General features: G+C 35.5%; 1 protein-coding gene across 1 annotated transcript in view; it reads left to right on the top strand.

Moving 5' to 3' along the window:
* The window catches only part of ESP (separase), a 52,420-nt gene that overhangs the window by 15,569 nt on the left and 20,374 nt on the right, over positions 1–16,477 (top strand). Inside the window, exons 10-13 of the mRNA XM_089981437.1 lie at positions 9,353–9,410; positions 10,529–10,684; positions 11,048–11,125; positions 12,166–12,944. Of these exons, the coding sequence (XP_089837563.1) occupies positions 9,353–9,410; positions 10,529–10,684; positions 11,048–11,125; positions 12,166–12,944 (1,071 nt within the window). The remainder of the gene's footprint in view (positions 1–9,352; positions 9,411–10,528; positions 10,685–11,047; positions 11,126–12,165; positions 12,945–16,477) is intronic.

Below are 16,477 nucleotides of genomic sequence, written 5' to 3'. Positions count from 1 at the left end.
AAAAAAATTAGTCAAAATTCTAAAAAATCATATCATAGCAAATAATGATTAATTGCACAAAATACAACCATAAAATCACATATGAAGCATTTATGTCTCTATAAATTGCATAAGACATCATCAAACATCAACTATTTGATAAGAATAATGCAAAATATTAAATATCTTGCAATTAAGAACGTGCCACAAGACTCATACTTTCATACTACATAAACAAAAATATTATGACAATAGTTGTACTCGATTTTCAATCAGTTTCCACTCATTACTCGATTTTCAATCAGTGCCCCATTGCTATGCCGAATCATTTGATGCCATCTTGTTGGATGTGTGTGGAGCTTTATTTCTACCTTGATATAAATTTTTAATTTACGTGGATCTATTGGTGGAAATGCATTTTTTTTTATCTTAAATCACTTCTTTGGGTGAAAAGACAGTGAGTATGTTCTTCTAATGGCCTCTAGACAAATGGAGAAGTTGGCTCTCCAAAGTTATTTAAAACCCAAAATGAAAATAAATAAATAAATAAATAAATTTTGGCCTTTTTAAAGTGCATCGAAAGTGTGTCGTACAATATGCCTTGTATCGTACGATACAACACAATACACAGGTGTATCGTACAATACTCGATACGGGTACAATACAGACTCGTATCGCGATACAAGTGTGTATCGTATCATGCCATATCTTATACGGCACAATACAAACAATCTTGCATCATAGATATTCCTTTCTCAATCCACCGCATCTTTAAGAACATGTATAGAGAACGAAACAAATGTTCTAGCTAAACAAAGGAAAATATCCTAACCTAGTAGTTTTAAAACAAATATATCTTTGAACAAGAGAAACATTAGATAATCATTAAAAAAGATAAGAGGAGTATACCTCAAGGCTAATTTTTTGTGAAGTCAAATCATAAACCCACAATCAACATATTTTCAAGAAAACAAAAATATTGATCATTAGAGAATTTGATCACTAAAGGACATATAAATCATCAAGAATAGATAAACAATTATGTATAAATAATATCCCAAGGATTTTTAGAAAAACATTTTAAATGAAATAACAAATCATCAATGACAACATGCAAATATAAAATACAACAATTCAGAAAAGCCCTCAAGATAAGTTAAGATAATTAAATTCATGCATACAACACTGTGAACAAGATAATCAATATGAAACACATATATCCAACATGCAATTAAAGCATATTTAATTCACGTAATGAAAGAGAGCAATATCACAAATCACAACCCATTAGAATTTATTCACACAACCTAGAATGGGTTTAAGCACAAAGGACCAAACATCAATCTTAATATATATATATATATATATATATATATATATATATATATATATCATGAAATTTTATCAATAAACATTTTTTAATTCAAGTAGAAAAGTTTAGAAATTTGTTGGAGAGATTTTAAAAACTCGCACATAACAAAATGAATAATATTTGCAAATCTCAACAATAGTTCAACCACCTCAAGCAATCACCTTACTAGGCTTCAAAACCTCAAAATTCAAGGGTATCTGCTACTAGAACAAGAGCACAATCACAATGCCGCTTATGGGCTTAACAAACTCACAAAAAGTGTGAAAAACCAATGGTTGCACATAACTCACCATATTGAAAAACATCTCTTGTCTACATAAAATGACACTTAAATAAGAGGCAAAGCTCAATATTCAAGTGTATTGGCTTCTAAAACAAGAGTATAATACAAACAGACAAAAAGTGTGAATAACCATTGAGTGCACATAACTCACCACTTTAAAATAACATCTCTTGTCTGCATAAAATGACACTTAAATAAGAAGCATAAGAGTAGGAAAAAGTGAGGTAACCATATTGTAATGAAGACAAACTGATGTCAATAAGTAAGAAGATTTGTAAAACAATATTCAAATCAAAATAATAACTTTTGCAATAATATGAGATTTATTACATAAGGACCAAAATGGTCACAATCAAATAGAGCCATCACTTAGCAAAAAATGATACGATCATCAAATAAACAATAAAGTCCAAGTAAACAATTGAGTGATACAACTCACTTACAAGAATTGATAAGACAAACATTTTCAAGTCAAGGAAATCCTCAACTTATGCAATTATAGAGCCTTCAATCATGAACCGAAATGCCCGACAATAGTAAGTGGATAAACACGGAAAATGTTCTCTAAGGAACATTCTCACAAAACCTACAAAGGGGTACACAAGAAGGCTCACAATATAATAAATGATATTTTATTGAATATCATAAGTATGGAATATAAACATAACACTTAAAATTCATGTGAGGTATCATGATGCAAATAAGTTTTAGTAAAAACATGCAATCATTGTAATGAAGTGCCAAATGAAAAGAGCAACGTCTCCAAGCGAAAGCACGGAAGCACGCACATACACAAGATGCCACTAAAGGGCAAAATAAACCACAAAAGTGGTCAAGCACAAAAAGAAGATAAAAAATATATCTCACTTCATAGAATGCTTCAAAAGAAGCTTAAGGAATACATGGGGCTGAGCCCCTTATTTATACACAGCAAGGGACCCAAGGAGGGGCTCCCATAGAGTCGTTGGAGCCCCTCCAACGGTCATATTTATGACCGTTGGAGGGGTCCAACGACTCTATGTGGACCCCTCTCAAATGTAAAAAAGAAAAAGTAAAAAATACAAAAAAGGAAAAAGAATAAAGGAAAAAAGAAAGAAAAGAAAAAGCATATCAAGGATATGCGTGTACAGGTGAAATGACAGAAATACCCCTGTGGGGTTTTACAATATATATATATTTATATATATAGATAGACACGTAGACATATATATATCATATATATGTATATGTGTCGTAATCGATATATATAGATATATATATAAATATACATCATATTTTAACACCCTCCCTCAAACACACGGTGAAATCACCGAGAGTTTGCTAAGGAGGAAATAGAAGCGAGGCGAAGACAAGGCTTTGGTGAAGAAGTCCGCCAACTGATATTCGGTAGGAACATATGAGAGTTGAATGGTGCCACGTAGGAACTCATCTCGAACATAATGACAGTCCATCTCAATATGCTTCGTTCGTTCGTGAAAAGTGTGATTGCTAGCGATATAAATGGAGCTCTTGTTGTCACAGCATAGCTTTGAGGGAGTTGAGAATGAGACACCCATATCTTTAAGTAAGCTTCTTAACCATATAATCTCAGTTGTAGTAGTGGCCATCGCACGATATTCGGCTTCAGTAGATGAGAGAGAAACTTTACGTTGCTTTTTACACCTCCAGGAGATAAGTGACTCCCCAAGAAACACACAATAACCTGTGGTAGAAATACGATCATCGGGGTTACCCCCCCAATCAGAGTCAGTATACGCAAGTAAAGTAAGAGGTGAAGAAGAGGATAAGAATACTCCCTTAGTTATGGAATCTTTTAGATATCTGATAATCCTCATTACTGCTGCCATGTGAGTGGTGGTAGGAGCAGTCTGAAATTGGCTTGCACTATGAATTGCATGGGAAATGTCAGGCCTGGTAATAGATAAATATGTTAATGATCCAATCAATTGACGATAAGGCGTGGGATCTGCTAAAGGAGTGCCATCATTGGCTCTCATCTTGGCATTGATCACTTCTGGAGTCTCCACCCTTTTGTCATCTGTTAGCCCAGACCTAGCAATAATATCAGAGGCAAGCTTCATCTGAGATAGGACATACCCCTTGGGGGAGTATGCAACTTCAATTCCTAAGAAATACCTCAAAAAACCCAGATCAGACATATCAAAATTTTTCTTAAGAATATTGTTAATAAGATCAATACCTTTCTTATCATTACCTGTGATAATCCTATCATCAACATATAATAACAAAATGGTTATGTATTCATTAGAGGATTTAACAAACAAAGCAGTATCAGTGTAACATGAGGAGAAACCATTATTAAGAACTACTTTGCTAAAAAGATCATACCACGCTTTTGGCGCTTGTTTTAACCCATAAAGAGCTTTGTTTAATTTTAGAATATTGCCTTTCCCAATTTCAAGACCCGGCGGAGGATCCATAAGAACTTCTTCACATAAAGTTCCATTTAAGAAAGCATTTTTAACATCAAGTTGTTATATAGGCCATTGTTTGATGGATGCTAAAGCAATTAAGGTTCGTACACTAGTCATTCTGGCCACGGGAGCAAAAGTTTCTTCATAATCAATCCCATATTCTTGGGCATAGCCTTTTGCTACCAAACGAGCTTTGTATCTTTCAAGAGACCCATCACATTTAGTTTTGACTTTATATACCCATCTACACCCAATTGCCTTCTTCCCTAAAGGTTGAGGAATAATGCTTCAGGTTTGGGCCTTGTTAAGAGCCTCTAGTTCGATTTTCATGGCTTCAATCCAATGTGGGTGATCTTTAGCTTCCTTAAAAGATGTAGGTTCGTGATACGAATGTATTAACATAAGACATGCCCTATAATTCGGAGAAAAAGATTCATAGGACACAAACTTTTGTGGTGGCCTACTGGTACGAGAAGATCTCCTAGGTAGATTGTTGTCAGTAGATTCTTCTAAAGAGAAGTCTTGAGAGTATCTGTCAATAGCAGGTTGATGTTCATTTCCTATCCGTCGGGTATAGACATTTATATCATTAAGGTTTTCATTTTGGGAGGTATTATCATGTTGTTGTATATCATTATAATGTGAAATTCCATCACAACTAGTATCACAAGAAATAGCCTCAGGAGACTCAATTCTAGGAGCTAAGTCAAATAGAAAAGAATAATCGATGTCTTCCTTAGATGTGTGGATATCGAAACCATTTTGTTCTTCAATAAAGTTTACATTTCTCGACACATATAATTTATTGTTTCGAATATCAAAACATCTATAGCCTTTTTGATTCTCACCATAGCCAATGAACACACATTCAATAGCTTTAGGTGACAACTTATCTTGTCCTAAACTAAGTACAAAACATTTGCATCCAAAGATTCTTAATCTATTAAAATCGGGAGTAATTTTAAATAATTTTTCAAAGGGCGAAACATTTTTCAAAGAGGAAGAGGGCATACGATTCACAAGATATGTTGCGGTAAGAAGAGCTTCGGCCCAAAAGTTTTTAGGAACACATTTAGACACAAGAAGAGTTCTTGTGGTTTCAATTAAATGCCTATGTTTCCTTTCCGCAAGACCATTTTGTTGGGGAGTTTTAGGACAAGATCTTTGGTGCAAAATTCCATTTGTTTTAAAATAATTTTGGAAGTCTTTAGACATGTATTCTCCTCCTGAGTCGAATCTAAAAATGGCTATATTGTGTTGGAATTGATTTTGAACAAGAGCGTGAAACTCTTTAAAATTAGTGAAGACATCAGATTTATTCTTGATAATATAAACCCATGTGTATCTAGTAAAATCATCAATAAAAGAAACATAGTAAGAGAAGCCTCCTTTGGACATAACGGGTGCCGGTCCCCATACATTGGAATGCACAAGTTCAAAAGGCCTTTTTGACACAAAATTGCTATGAGAATATGGAAGAGAGTGAATTTTCCCAAGAATACAATCATTGCATGTAAATGTATTTGTATTACAAAATTTTTCCAAAAATGGAAAAAGGTACAATTTGGAAATACTAGGGTGCCCAAGTCTCTTATGCCAAGTCTCAATATCTTTGGATTGAACATGATTACAAAATGATTTGGATGGCAAAGACAAAAAATCCATATAGTAAAGGTCCCCTCTTCTATGGCCTTGCCCAATCCGCTTCTCGGACCGGAGATCCTGCACATAGCAATGGGTTGGTGAAAAAGAAACATTACACTCAAAATCGGTGATTTGAGAGACGGAGAAAAGATTTAGATTAAGTTTTGGGATGATTCGGATTTTGGGAACAAAAAATTCTTTGTTTTGGTCATAAATTTTCTCAAGGTTTCCAATACCCTCAACATTTAAAGAAGTTCCATCGGCGGTGGATACATATGATTTAAACTTATTGAGACTTGGTTTTGACAAAAGTGATGCATTTGGAGTCATATGGAAAGAGGCACCCGAATCAAGAATCCAAGAAGACATAGCTGGGAATGAAGAAATGGCGGCACCGGAAGTGGAAGGTGAGGATGATGATGTAGAGGCGTTCATCTTCATAAATTGTTGGAGAGTTTCGGTTAGATGAGCGATGGAATCCTTTATGTCACCATCCTTCTTTGAATCTTCATTGATGATTGGAGGAGTTTCTCTCACGGAAGCTACCTTCTTCTTGAATTTAGGGCAATCGGGACGAATATGGCCCGGTTCATTACAATTATGACAAATGATTTTCCTTCCTCCACCATTATTCTTCCAAAAATGTGGTGGTTTATATGATCTTACATTGTTGCCGGGTCTAGACACGGCATGTACTTCATCAACATCCCTTTTCAAGGCCAAACGGGTTTCTTCTTGACATAAATCGGCCAAAATATCGCTTAGAGGAGTAGAGGCTCTATGAAGTAGAGATCCTCTAAGTTGTTAAAATTCGGGACGAAGCCCATGAATAAATTGAAAGAACCTCTCTTTTTCCATTTGCTCTTGTCTCATAGCAATAGCATATCCTTCCCATTGCGGTTCGAGAAGGACAAGTTCATCCCATAAAGAGGATAGGGCACTATAGTAGTCCCTAATGCTCATATCACCTTGCTTGGTAGCTCTTACCTTTTCTTGAAGAAAAAAATGCCTAGCAAGGTCTCTTTGAGTGTACATACCTTTCATGAAAAACCATGCTTCATTAGCTTTCTTGAATTTAGCAAGATTTGCACAAATCTTCAATTCGACGTTATTCATGAACCATGCTAAGATTTTAGCATGTTCACTTTCCCAATCTTCCATTTTAGAAGAGTAATCAAGAATAGCCTTTTCTTTTTCTTCTTTATTCAAGGTTTTTTCTTCACCTCCTTCAAATTTAGTTAACTTAAGTTGTGGTTCCGGAATGGTTCCACATACATAACCCCAAAGCCTTTTACCTTTGAGATTATTCTCCATAGCGGCCGACCACATGCAATAATTGGTCCCATCCAATTTGAATGAGAGATCGATTTTTGCATCTTTGCTGGCCATTAGAAGAAAAATTTATAAGACAAGAGAGAGGAGAGGTATTACTTGTCAATGGAGGATCCAATGAAGCCTTCTTAGCCAAGGCTCTGATACCATGTAATGAAGTGCCAAATGAAAAGAGCAACGTCTCCAAGCGAAAGCACGGAAGCACGCACATACACAAGATGCCACTAAAGGGCAAAATAAACCACAAAAGTGGTCAAGCACAAAAAGAAGATAAAAAATATATCTCACTTCATAGAATGCTTCAAAAGAAGAAGGAATACATGGGGCTGAGCCCCTTATTTATACACAGCAAGGGACCCAAGGAGGGGCTCCCATAGAGTCGTTGGAGCCCCTCCAACGGTCATATTTATGACCGTTGGAGGGGTCCAACGACTCTATGTGGACCCCTCTCAAATGTAAAAAAGAAAAAGTAAAAAATACAAAAAAGGAAAAAGAATAAAGGAAAAAAGAAAGAAAAGAAAAAGCATATCAAGGATATGCGTGTACAGGTGAAATGACAGAAATACCCCTGTGGGGTTTTACAAAATATATATATATATATATATATATTTATATATATAGATAGACACGTAGACATATATATATCATATATATGTATATGTGTCGTAATCGATATATATATATATATATATACATATATATAAATATACATCATATTTTAACAATCATATGTTCAACAATGAGAGTCTTCAATTACGAACAAGCATGTCCTCAATAATGGACAATTACTAAAGTGAACTGTGAGGAAAACACTTATGACACCCACAAAGGGCAAATACAAAGAAGTTTATCATAATTCTCAAATTAATATTTTATCAAAATTAAGTATGCAAAAAAACAATATTTAAATCCCATGCAAAACATGCAAGATAATGTTCATTAAAGAGTCATGGGACTAAAAAATTAACACAATCACAAGGATCACAAAAGGGCCAACAAGAGAAACACCCAATAACATAATTATTTTTAATAATTTTTAAAAAGGAACATATTTAAAAGACATTCATAAAAGTAAATGATTCCCATAAGAAATCATACTCAATACCTTATGCACAAATAGATAATCTCATTCGTCATGTAAGACAATCACAAGTGCACAAGGATCATATATAAATATAAAAATAATTTATTCAAAATTCAAAAATATCAAGGTATCCATGATCATTAAGATCCTAACCACATATAATTTTTAATACTTCATAATCTGTTTTTTGTTTTATATAAGAATACATCAAGAGTAAAGAAACAAAAATTCAAACACAAGTTAAGCAAAATCTCATAAGATCATACTTATGTATGACACACAACACTATTTTAAATTATTTTAAAATATTTGACAATTTTTCAAATAGAAACAAACAAAATTTAATAATAAATACGAACATGGTTTGACACTTATAACCATGAAGTGTTCAAATAAAGCATCTAAATGCCAACAATACATGCACAAGAATACTATATCATATATGTTCATATTAAATAAAGCGACTTCGAAAAACTAGATTTATACTAGATCTCTTAAAGCATGCACATATATAATTTCACAAGATCAAACAAATATTATAAACCTTATAAAACATTTAGTAAACTAAATCCAACAATAATTAAAAAAACATTTAAAGTTTTTAGTTTTTAACAAAAATAACAAATAATTTTTCAAAGATAAGAAAAATGAGTATTTTCTCATGTATAATGCATGAGATAGATAACTTAAGTAACACTAACGATATAAGATAATTACAATGTCAAGATTTTCCTTGAATCCAAGCCACACAATGATCACAAATTCTTCACGAAGTATGAACTCGAACCAAAGAATCCAAAGACTTGAAAAGAGTAAAATACCAAGAAAGATTTTTGGCTTTGATACCTTGTAATGAAATATGCGAAAATACAAAACACGAGCCTTTATGGGCTTATTATTGAGTCTGTATGTTGTTTGTTCATGGGTCTGGTTTTGTACCCCTGGACCCGATGACCTTATGCAACATTTATGTAACGTCTTTTGTATTACTGTCATTATTGGGCCTGTCAGACCCGATTCGGGTCCGTCAGACCCGATCTGGGTCCGACAGACCCGATCCAAATTGTAACATATATAATATGAAATATAGGGCACAACTGTATGGAGGATTATTTTTCAGCAGCTGCCGCCCCTTGCTCAACGCATCTTCTCCTTCTTTGTTGACAATAAGTTGAAACACACATTCTCACATGGTATCAGAGCGGGATCACATCTGACTTCAGTTCAAGGGCGTGAAACAAATTGCAGAAAGTGTCTCGAGAGATTCGTCTCCTGTTCCAGGTTAGTAAAAAAATCGCTCTTCTTCTTTCTTTATCTTTTTGTCTTATCTTTTCTCTCTGTTTGCTCCATCTGTTTCTTTCAAAACTATCGATCTTTAATTTCAAAATCAAACTTCCGATTTTGTTATTTCGATTCAATCTTTGGTTTTCAAAATCAAACTTCTGATTTTATTTTGATTTAATCTTTGGATTTGAGATCTGGTTTTCATTCCAGATCTGTTCCTCTTCTTATTCTCGACGTCAAACTTCATTTTTTTTTACCCATCTATCTCGTTGATTCCAGATATGATTAGTGCATCAGATCTGTTTCTCTTCTTATTGCTGACTTCAAATTCATTTTTTACTCATCAGATCTGTTCCTCCAGATCTGTTTCTCCTTGCATGAGTTCCTGTCTTGCATTAGCATCAGATCTGACTATTCACGTCAGAATACTCATCTTATAGACTTTATTGGGTTTCAAATCTGCATACCCAATTTTCGTCAGACTTGACTTTATGTCTTTGGAGTCTGCGAAAAGTCTGATCAGACTCTGACCAGTACAGATCGTGCAGTCCACTAAAGGTATTAGAGAAGCAGTGAGTCAGACCTAAAAAAAAAAGGTGTGAACTCAGATTGTTGGGCCGATTGTTTCGATTGTTTTTCTGACTTGATGTATTTCTCGTTCTTCTCTTCAACATCATTTATTCTTATTCTCTTCATGGCTTCTCTCCCATCGAGCTTCCTTGGCCAACTTATTTTCGAGAAATTCATCAACTCGAATTACTTAACTTGAAAAAGGCAAATATTGCCTTTTATTAGGAGTTTGGATCTCTCTGGATATCTTGATGGATCTGTCCATGCACCACCATAGTTTGTCTTGCAAGAGGAGAGAGATGATACATGGGGGGTTTCCAACAAATTGGTTCGTAATCCAGAATTCACTGCATGGAGGAGCAAAGATCAGGCGGTTGTGGCATACATTACCTCTACCCTTTCCCAAGAGGTATTAGTGGCCATTCCAGATGAATGTTCGGCTCTGCATTTAAAGAGAGAGTTTCAACTATTGAAGAAAGAAAATTTATCAGTCACAGAGTACATGAACAAAACCAAGACTATGAGAGATCAATTGGCAATGATAGGTTGCGAGATCCCTGATAAGGACAAAGTTCAACAAATACTGAATGGTCTTGGGCCGGACTATGACATGCTGGTCACTTCCCTCCTATGTCTCCCTTCATTGCTTAATTTTGAAGATCTTCGTGCAAAGCTACTACAATATGAAGTTACCATTAGAGGTGAGGAGATGACTATGAATTACAACAATCAGGATGTGTTAGTCACATGAATGGTGCTAGGAAGGGGACGCAGTGGTTTTAGAGGAGGACGAGGACAAGTAAGAAATGGTCAAGGAGGTCGTGGATTACTGCCCACACCCAACATGTCGACTAACACCTTCTCAGGGAACCAAAACTTCCGAAATGTACCAACATGTTATCAATCTAACAAAAAGGGGCACATTAAACCAAATTGTTGGTATAATCCACAAAACAAAGGCAAGAATAATGGTGCTGGATCTTTCACCAAAGGAAACACAAGAGAAGAATCTAAGGATGATGGGAGGGATAATGTGAACAACCTTTTGATTTATGCTCTTTCAGGGTTGAGCTTCAAACAAAGTGAACAAGGGACTTGGTACATTGACTCCGGGGCTGCACTACATGTGACAGGTGATATCGGTAAGATTTCAAGGCCTGTTTCTTATCATGGAAAATTTAGTATTAAAACTGGAGATGGTACTCTTCATCCCTCTCTCATACTAGAAATGTCTCTCTTCAACTTACTTCTTTACAATTGTCCGTTGTTTATCATTCTCTCAACATCGTTAAAAATATTGTTTTTGTTTCTAAACTTGTTGATGATACTAATTCTCCTCTCGAATTTACTCCTTCTATATGTATCAAGGATCTTCTCATAAAGAAGACGCTCGTTGAAGGAGAACGGCAGGGGCATATGTATGTCATCAAGGAGTCTTCATCTGTTCGTGATGTTTCTCCAAATCACAGGTTGTCCAGGCATTGTCATCCGAAAATTGTTTTTGTTTTATCTCAGTGTAATAAGCTAAGAATCTGGCATCGTCGTTTGGGTCATTGTAATCACTCATCTGATGAGAAACTTGCGTTTGGTGGACTTGTTCCACGATCTAGTTTGAGTGTTGAGTCTGATTTGTCACTTTGTTCCAGTTGTCAATTATGTAAGAGCCATGTTCTTCCTTTCAATTCAATAAATCAACGAGCTTCTGTGCCTTTTGAGATTGTTTATTTTGATGTCTGGGGACCTGTCCCACAACCCTCCTTATCAAGTAATGGCTATTATGTTACGTTTATCGATAGTTATTCCAGATACACTTGGATTTACTTTATGAAGCATAAACATGAGGTATTTAAGCTCTTTTGTTCATTTCCTGCACTAGTCTGTAATCAGTTCTCGTCTAAAATTCAACATTTGTAATGTGATGGTGGGGGAGAGTATTTATCAAAGGAATTTACTGAATTTCTCCAAGATAACAGAATAAGTTGTTGAATTTCTTGTCCTTATACATCACAACAAAATGGTGTGGCGAAAAGAAAACATCGACACATTGTGGAAAGCCCATTGAGCATGTTACGTGATACTCACATCTCCTTAAGTTTGTGGACTGAAGCCTTTCGTTCCGCTGTGCACATTATAAATCGACTGCCAATGAAGTTGCTAGATAATCAATCTCCTTATTTTACAGTCTTTGGTGTTCACTCTAACTATAATGAATTGCGAGTGTTTGACTGTGTATGTTATGTTCATATTGATAGTTCTCAACGTAACAAGTTCCAGGACAAAGCGTACATGTGCAAGTTCGTTGGTTATGCTGATCAGTACAGAGGATATCGTTGCTATGATCCTACCACTAATCAAATCAGAATATCACAGAACGTTGTATTTGATGAGACCAATATCGAGGATTTAGTGAAGGTAAATGGGCACAACAAAGATGTTGAGAGCTATCAACCATGGCTTGCGGCTAAGCTATTTGATCAGATGGAGAGACATGGCTCTTCACCACATCATTCATTACCTGTTGAACCAAATGGGCCAAATGCACATATGCAAAGGGAAGAGTCATCAGATGCACATAACATTGCAATACCTGTCCCAGATATCACAAAGTATCAAGGGTCTGTGTACGTGCGGCGGAATAAGAATAATGCTCAGTGTCTTGAGGTGCAGCCCAGGAAGTCTGATAGGATTCGTCATCCCATTGTGAGATGGTTAAGTTATGACAACTTTTTCACAGAATTACAATTGTTCATTTCTCAGATTGAAAAACAGGATGGTCCCATTAGTTTTGTACAAGCTTCTATGTCAATCAAGTGGGTTGAGGCTATGAATGAGGAGGTGGTGGCTCTACATGAGTGTGGGACTTGGGAGATTGCCTCTAGACCATCAGACAAAAATGTTGTAGGGTCTAAATGGGTTTATAAGATAAAATACAAACCTGATGGATCCATTGAGCGCTACAAGGCGAGACTAGTAGCAAAGGGGTTTACTCAAGAATATGGGGGCAAGACTATGATGAGACTTTTAGCCCTATTGTAAAGATGGGAACCATTCAATTAATCTTGTCTTTATCGGTTCAGTATGGATGGAATCTGAGTTAGCTTGATGTTAAAAATATTTTTTTTGCATGGCACCCTGAAAGAAGAAGTGTATATGGAGCAACCTCCTGGTTATGCAGAACACAGTCCCAGTACACATGTTTGTAAACTTCGAAGAGCCATCTATGGGTTAAAGCAGGCTTCTCGTTCGTGGTTTGATAGCTTCTCACTCGAAATTCAATGCATGGGTTCCTTGGGTCTCATCTCGATCATTCACTGTTCATTTTCCAAAATCATCAGGTGAACACTTTACTTCTCATATATGTGGATGCTATTATTATTACTGGGAACTCTACTGAACGTATAGAAGCTACAAAAGACTTGTTGAGTCGGCAATTTAAGATGAAAGATTTGGGTGTTTTGTGTTATTTCTTGGGGGTTGAGGTTGATCGGTATGACATATATCTTTTGTTAACTCAACACAAATATACATTAGACCTATTGGATAAGGCAGGTATGAAGGACTGAAAACCGTTGTCTACTTCTAGCGTACTTAATCACAAGCTTAGCTCACAGGATGGGGAGACATATGGAGATCCTAGGCAATATTGAAGTCATGTGGGTATGCTTTAAAATCTCACCTTCACTCGACCAGACATTGTGTATGCAGTGAATCAAGTCTCACAATTCATGCATGACCCACGCACATGACATATGAATGCAATTAAGAGAATTCTTCGATATTTAAAGGGAACTCTTGGAGATGGCGTAGTCTATCATCTGTCTAAATCTAAGGGTGAGAGACATCGACTTGTTGTATATACAGACGCCGATTGGGCTAGAGATCCAGATGATAGATTGTCGGTTTCTGGGTACTGTGTTTTCATTAATGAAAACTTAATAGCACGGGGTAGCAAGAAACAACGTGCAGTTACATGATCCAACACTGAGGCTGAGTATCGATCTATGGCAGCAACTACAACAAAGGTTACATGGTTGAGGCATCTCTTGACTGAAATAGGAGAAAATATTCTGCCCACTACCCTTTTATGCGATAATCTGAGTGCCATACAGATTGCCTTCAATCCTATTCACCATAGTCGCACAAAGCATATAGAAATTGATCAGCACTTCATTCGGCAAAAGGTAGAGGATAGAGAAGTGGAACCAACTTACATTTCGACGACTGATCAGGTGGCTGATTTGTTCACTAAGGGGCTTACGAGCATACTGTTTTGTCTCTTGAAGAACAAGATGTCCATGGTGCAAGACCATGCACAACTTGAGGGAGGATATTGAGTTTGTACGTTGTTTGTTCACGGGTCTGGATCTGTACCCTTGGACCCGATGACCTTATGCAACATTTATGTAACATCTTTTGTATTACTGTCATTATTGAGTCTGTCAGACCCGATCCGAGTCCGACAGACCCGCTCCAAATTGTAACATATATAATATGAAATATAGGGCACGACTGTGTGTAGAGGATTATTTTTCAGCAGCTGCCGCCCCTTGCTCAACACATCTTCTCCTTCTTCTTTGTTGACAATAAGTTGAAACACATTCTCACACTTATAAGATCATAAACACAAACATAGTTGTCAAACTCGTGACTCAGGCTTGGATCGGACCTCTACTGGGTCACCGAGTCAGCAGGTTAACTCAGACGAGTCAGGACTATATTTTATAGTGTGAGCACATGAATACGACATGAAAATAACTAAACTTCAAGCTAATATGTCAACAACTAAGTTACAAAAACATATAGTTATACATGATTATTAACTTATTTATTTGAACAATATTAGATTCTTCATAACAAGGTCGACTCGGGCGATTCTCGAGTCGACTCACCGGGTTTGCCAACTATGAACACAAAGTGAACATTCCTATACACAAGTCTAACTAACGAACAATACAAGAGTACAAAGGCACTACACAAGCACTAAGTGAATTCATAACATCAAAGAATTAAAGAAAAAAACACAAACATATAAAAGAAATATTTATCTTATTGAGCATGAATGCTTAAGAGAACCGTTATCTTACAAAGAGGAGAAAGCCACTATATATAGAGCCAAGACGGCCATTTAAGAGAGACATTCACTAACAATCCCGTAGGCTTCCAACTAGTCTTATAGACCCCATACACTATACATTAAAGACAAAAATAAAATAAAGAACAAAAATTACTGTCCATAGTGAACAATCACTATTTACATAAAAATATTATGACCAAAATGCCCCTAGAGAGCATTACCTATTGCATAACATACTTAAACAAAAAAGTATCATAAAGTGTTTTTTTCAGTACTTAAAAATTTTACATAACCAAATTTATTTAAAATAAAAAAAAAAATGAATGCGATAATGTCAAGTATCATCATCATCACTCTTTTTTTTTTTACCAAAAATCTCCCTAAATCACTCTTAAGCTCTTTAGGGGATCTTATATGTTTTTTGAAAAAAATTGAAATGAGTGCATTTGATATGCATTTATAGCATATCTTATCTTAAGATACACCTCGTATCGGAGTGTATCGTAAGATGCAAGGGTGCATGGTAAGATATAGAGGCGTATCAGAAGCATAGTCACCTGTATCTTGAAAGGTAATTTCTCGGCGAGGGTATTTCTCAGAGAGATTTTCAAAAGTTGATAAATCTCAGGAAAATCTCGGTAGTTTAAAACATTGAAAAAATATAGACAACGATGAAAAAGCTAAGAAAATAATAATTTTTGCATTATTTTTCTTTCAAAAATATAAAGACACATGTTTTAAAGGTTTTAAAATATAAAAGAAACAAAAAAAAATTAAGAAATGCAAACTTAAAATAAAAAAAGAAATTTTCTCAAAATATATCGTGATATTTTGTTTCTGGCGATATTTTGAAAATATCGTGATATATTCTCAATATTATTGGCTACCTTGAAATAGCCGATAATATCATTATATTTTCAAAATATCGGCGATATCAGTGACAATGATCGTAAGTTACTCACCCGTATCGAGATATTGGTGTGTATCATATCGGCAAACCCCGTATATATGATATGTACGATATGCTACGATACTTACAACACTTGTTTATATGTCAACTGTTTTGAGCTTTTCGTCTGAGGATGTAATTATGTTGAATTCTTACATTACCAGCTTTTATCATGACATGTAAATGGAACCATGGCTTTCTTGACTTTTCAAAGTTACTTCTTGACTTGCATGTTTCAGATTCTGGCTCCACTTCCTAACCCCACCTTGCCAATCTAAGAAAAGATGGGTTTGTATAATTGAATCTTGGATCTTGAATCAGCCCAAATCCCTATCCAAATCGAATTTTGTTTTAAAAGTCATTCCCAAAACAATTGTTATGGCTAACCGTATTTGTTGTCAAACAAACTTATGTTATTTACATACCTGTCCTTATAAAGATGGAATATACTCTTGCATATCACAGGTTATT

The sequence above is a fragment of the Nuphar pumila genome, chromosome 11 (genome assembly GCF_984573655.1).
Source record: "Nuphar pumila chromosome 11, dmNupPumi1.hap1.1, whole genome shotgun sequence".
Lineage (NCBI taxonomy): Eukaryota > Viridiplantae > Streptophyta > Magnoliopsida > Nymphaeales > Nymphaeaceae > Nuphar > Nuphar pumila.
Note: the sequence above shows the minus strand (reverse complement) of the source record. Positions and strands in the feature narration are given on the sequence as shown.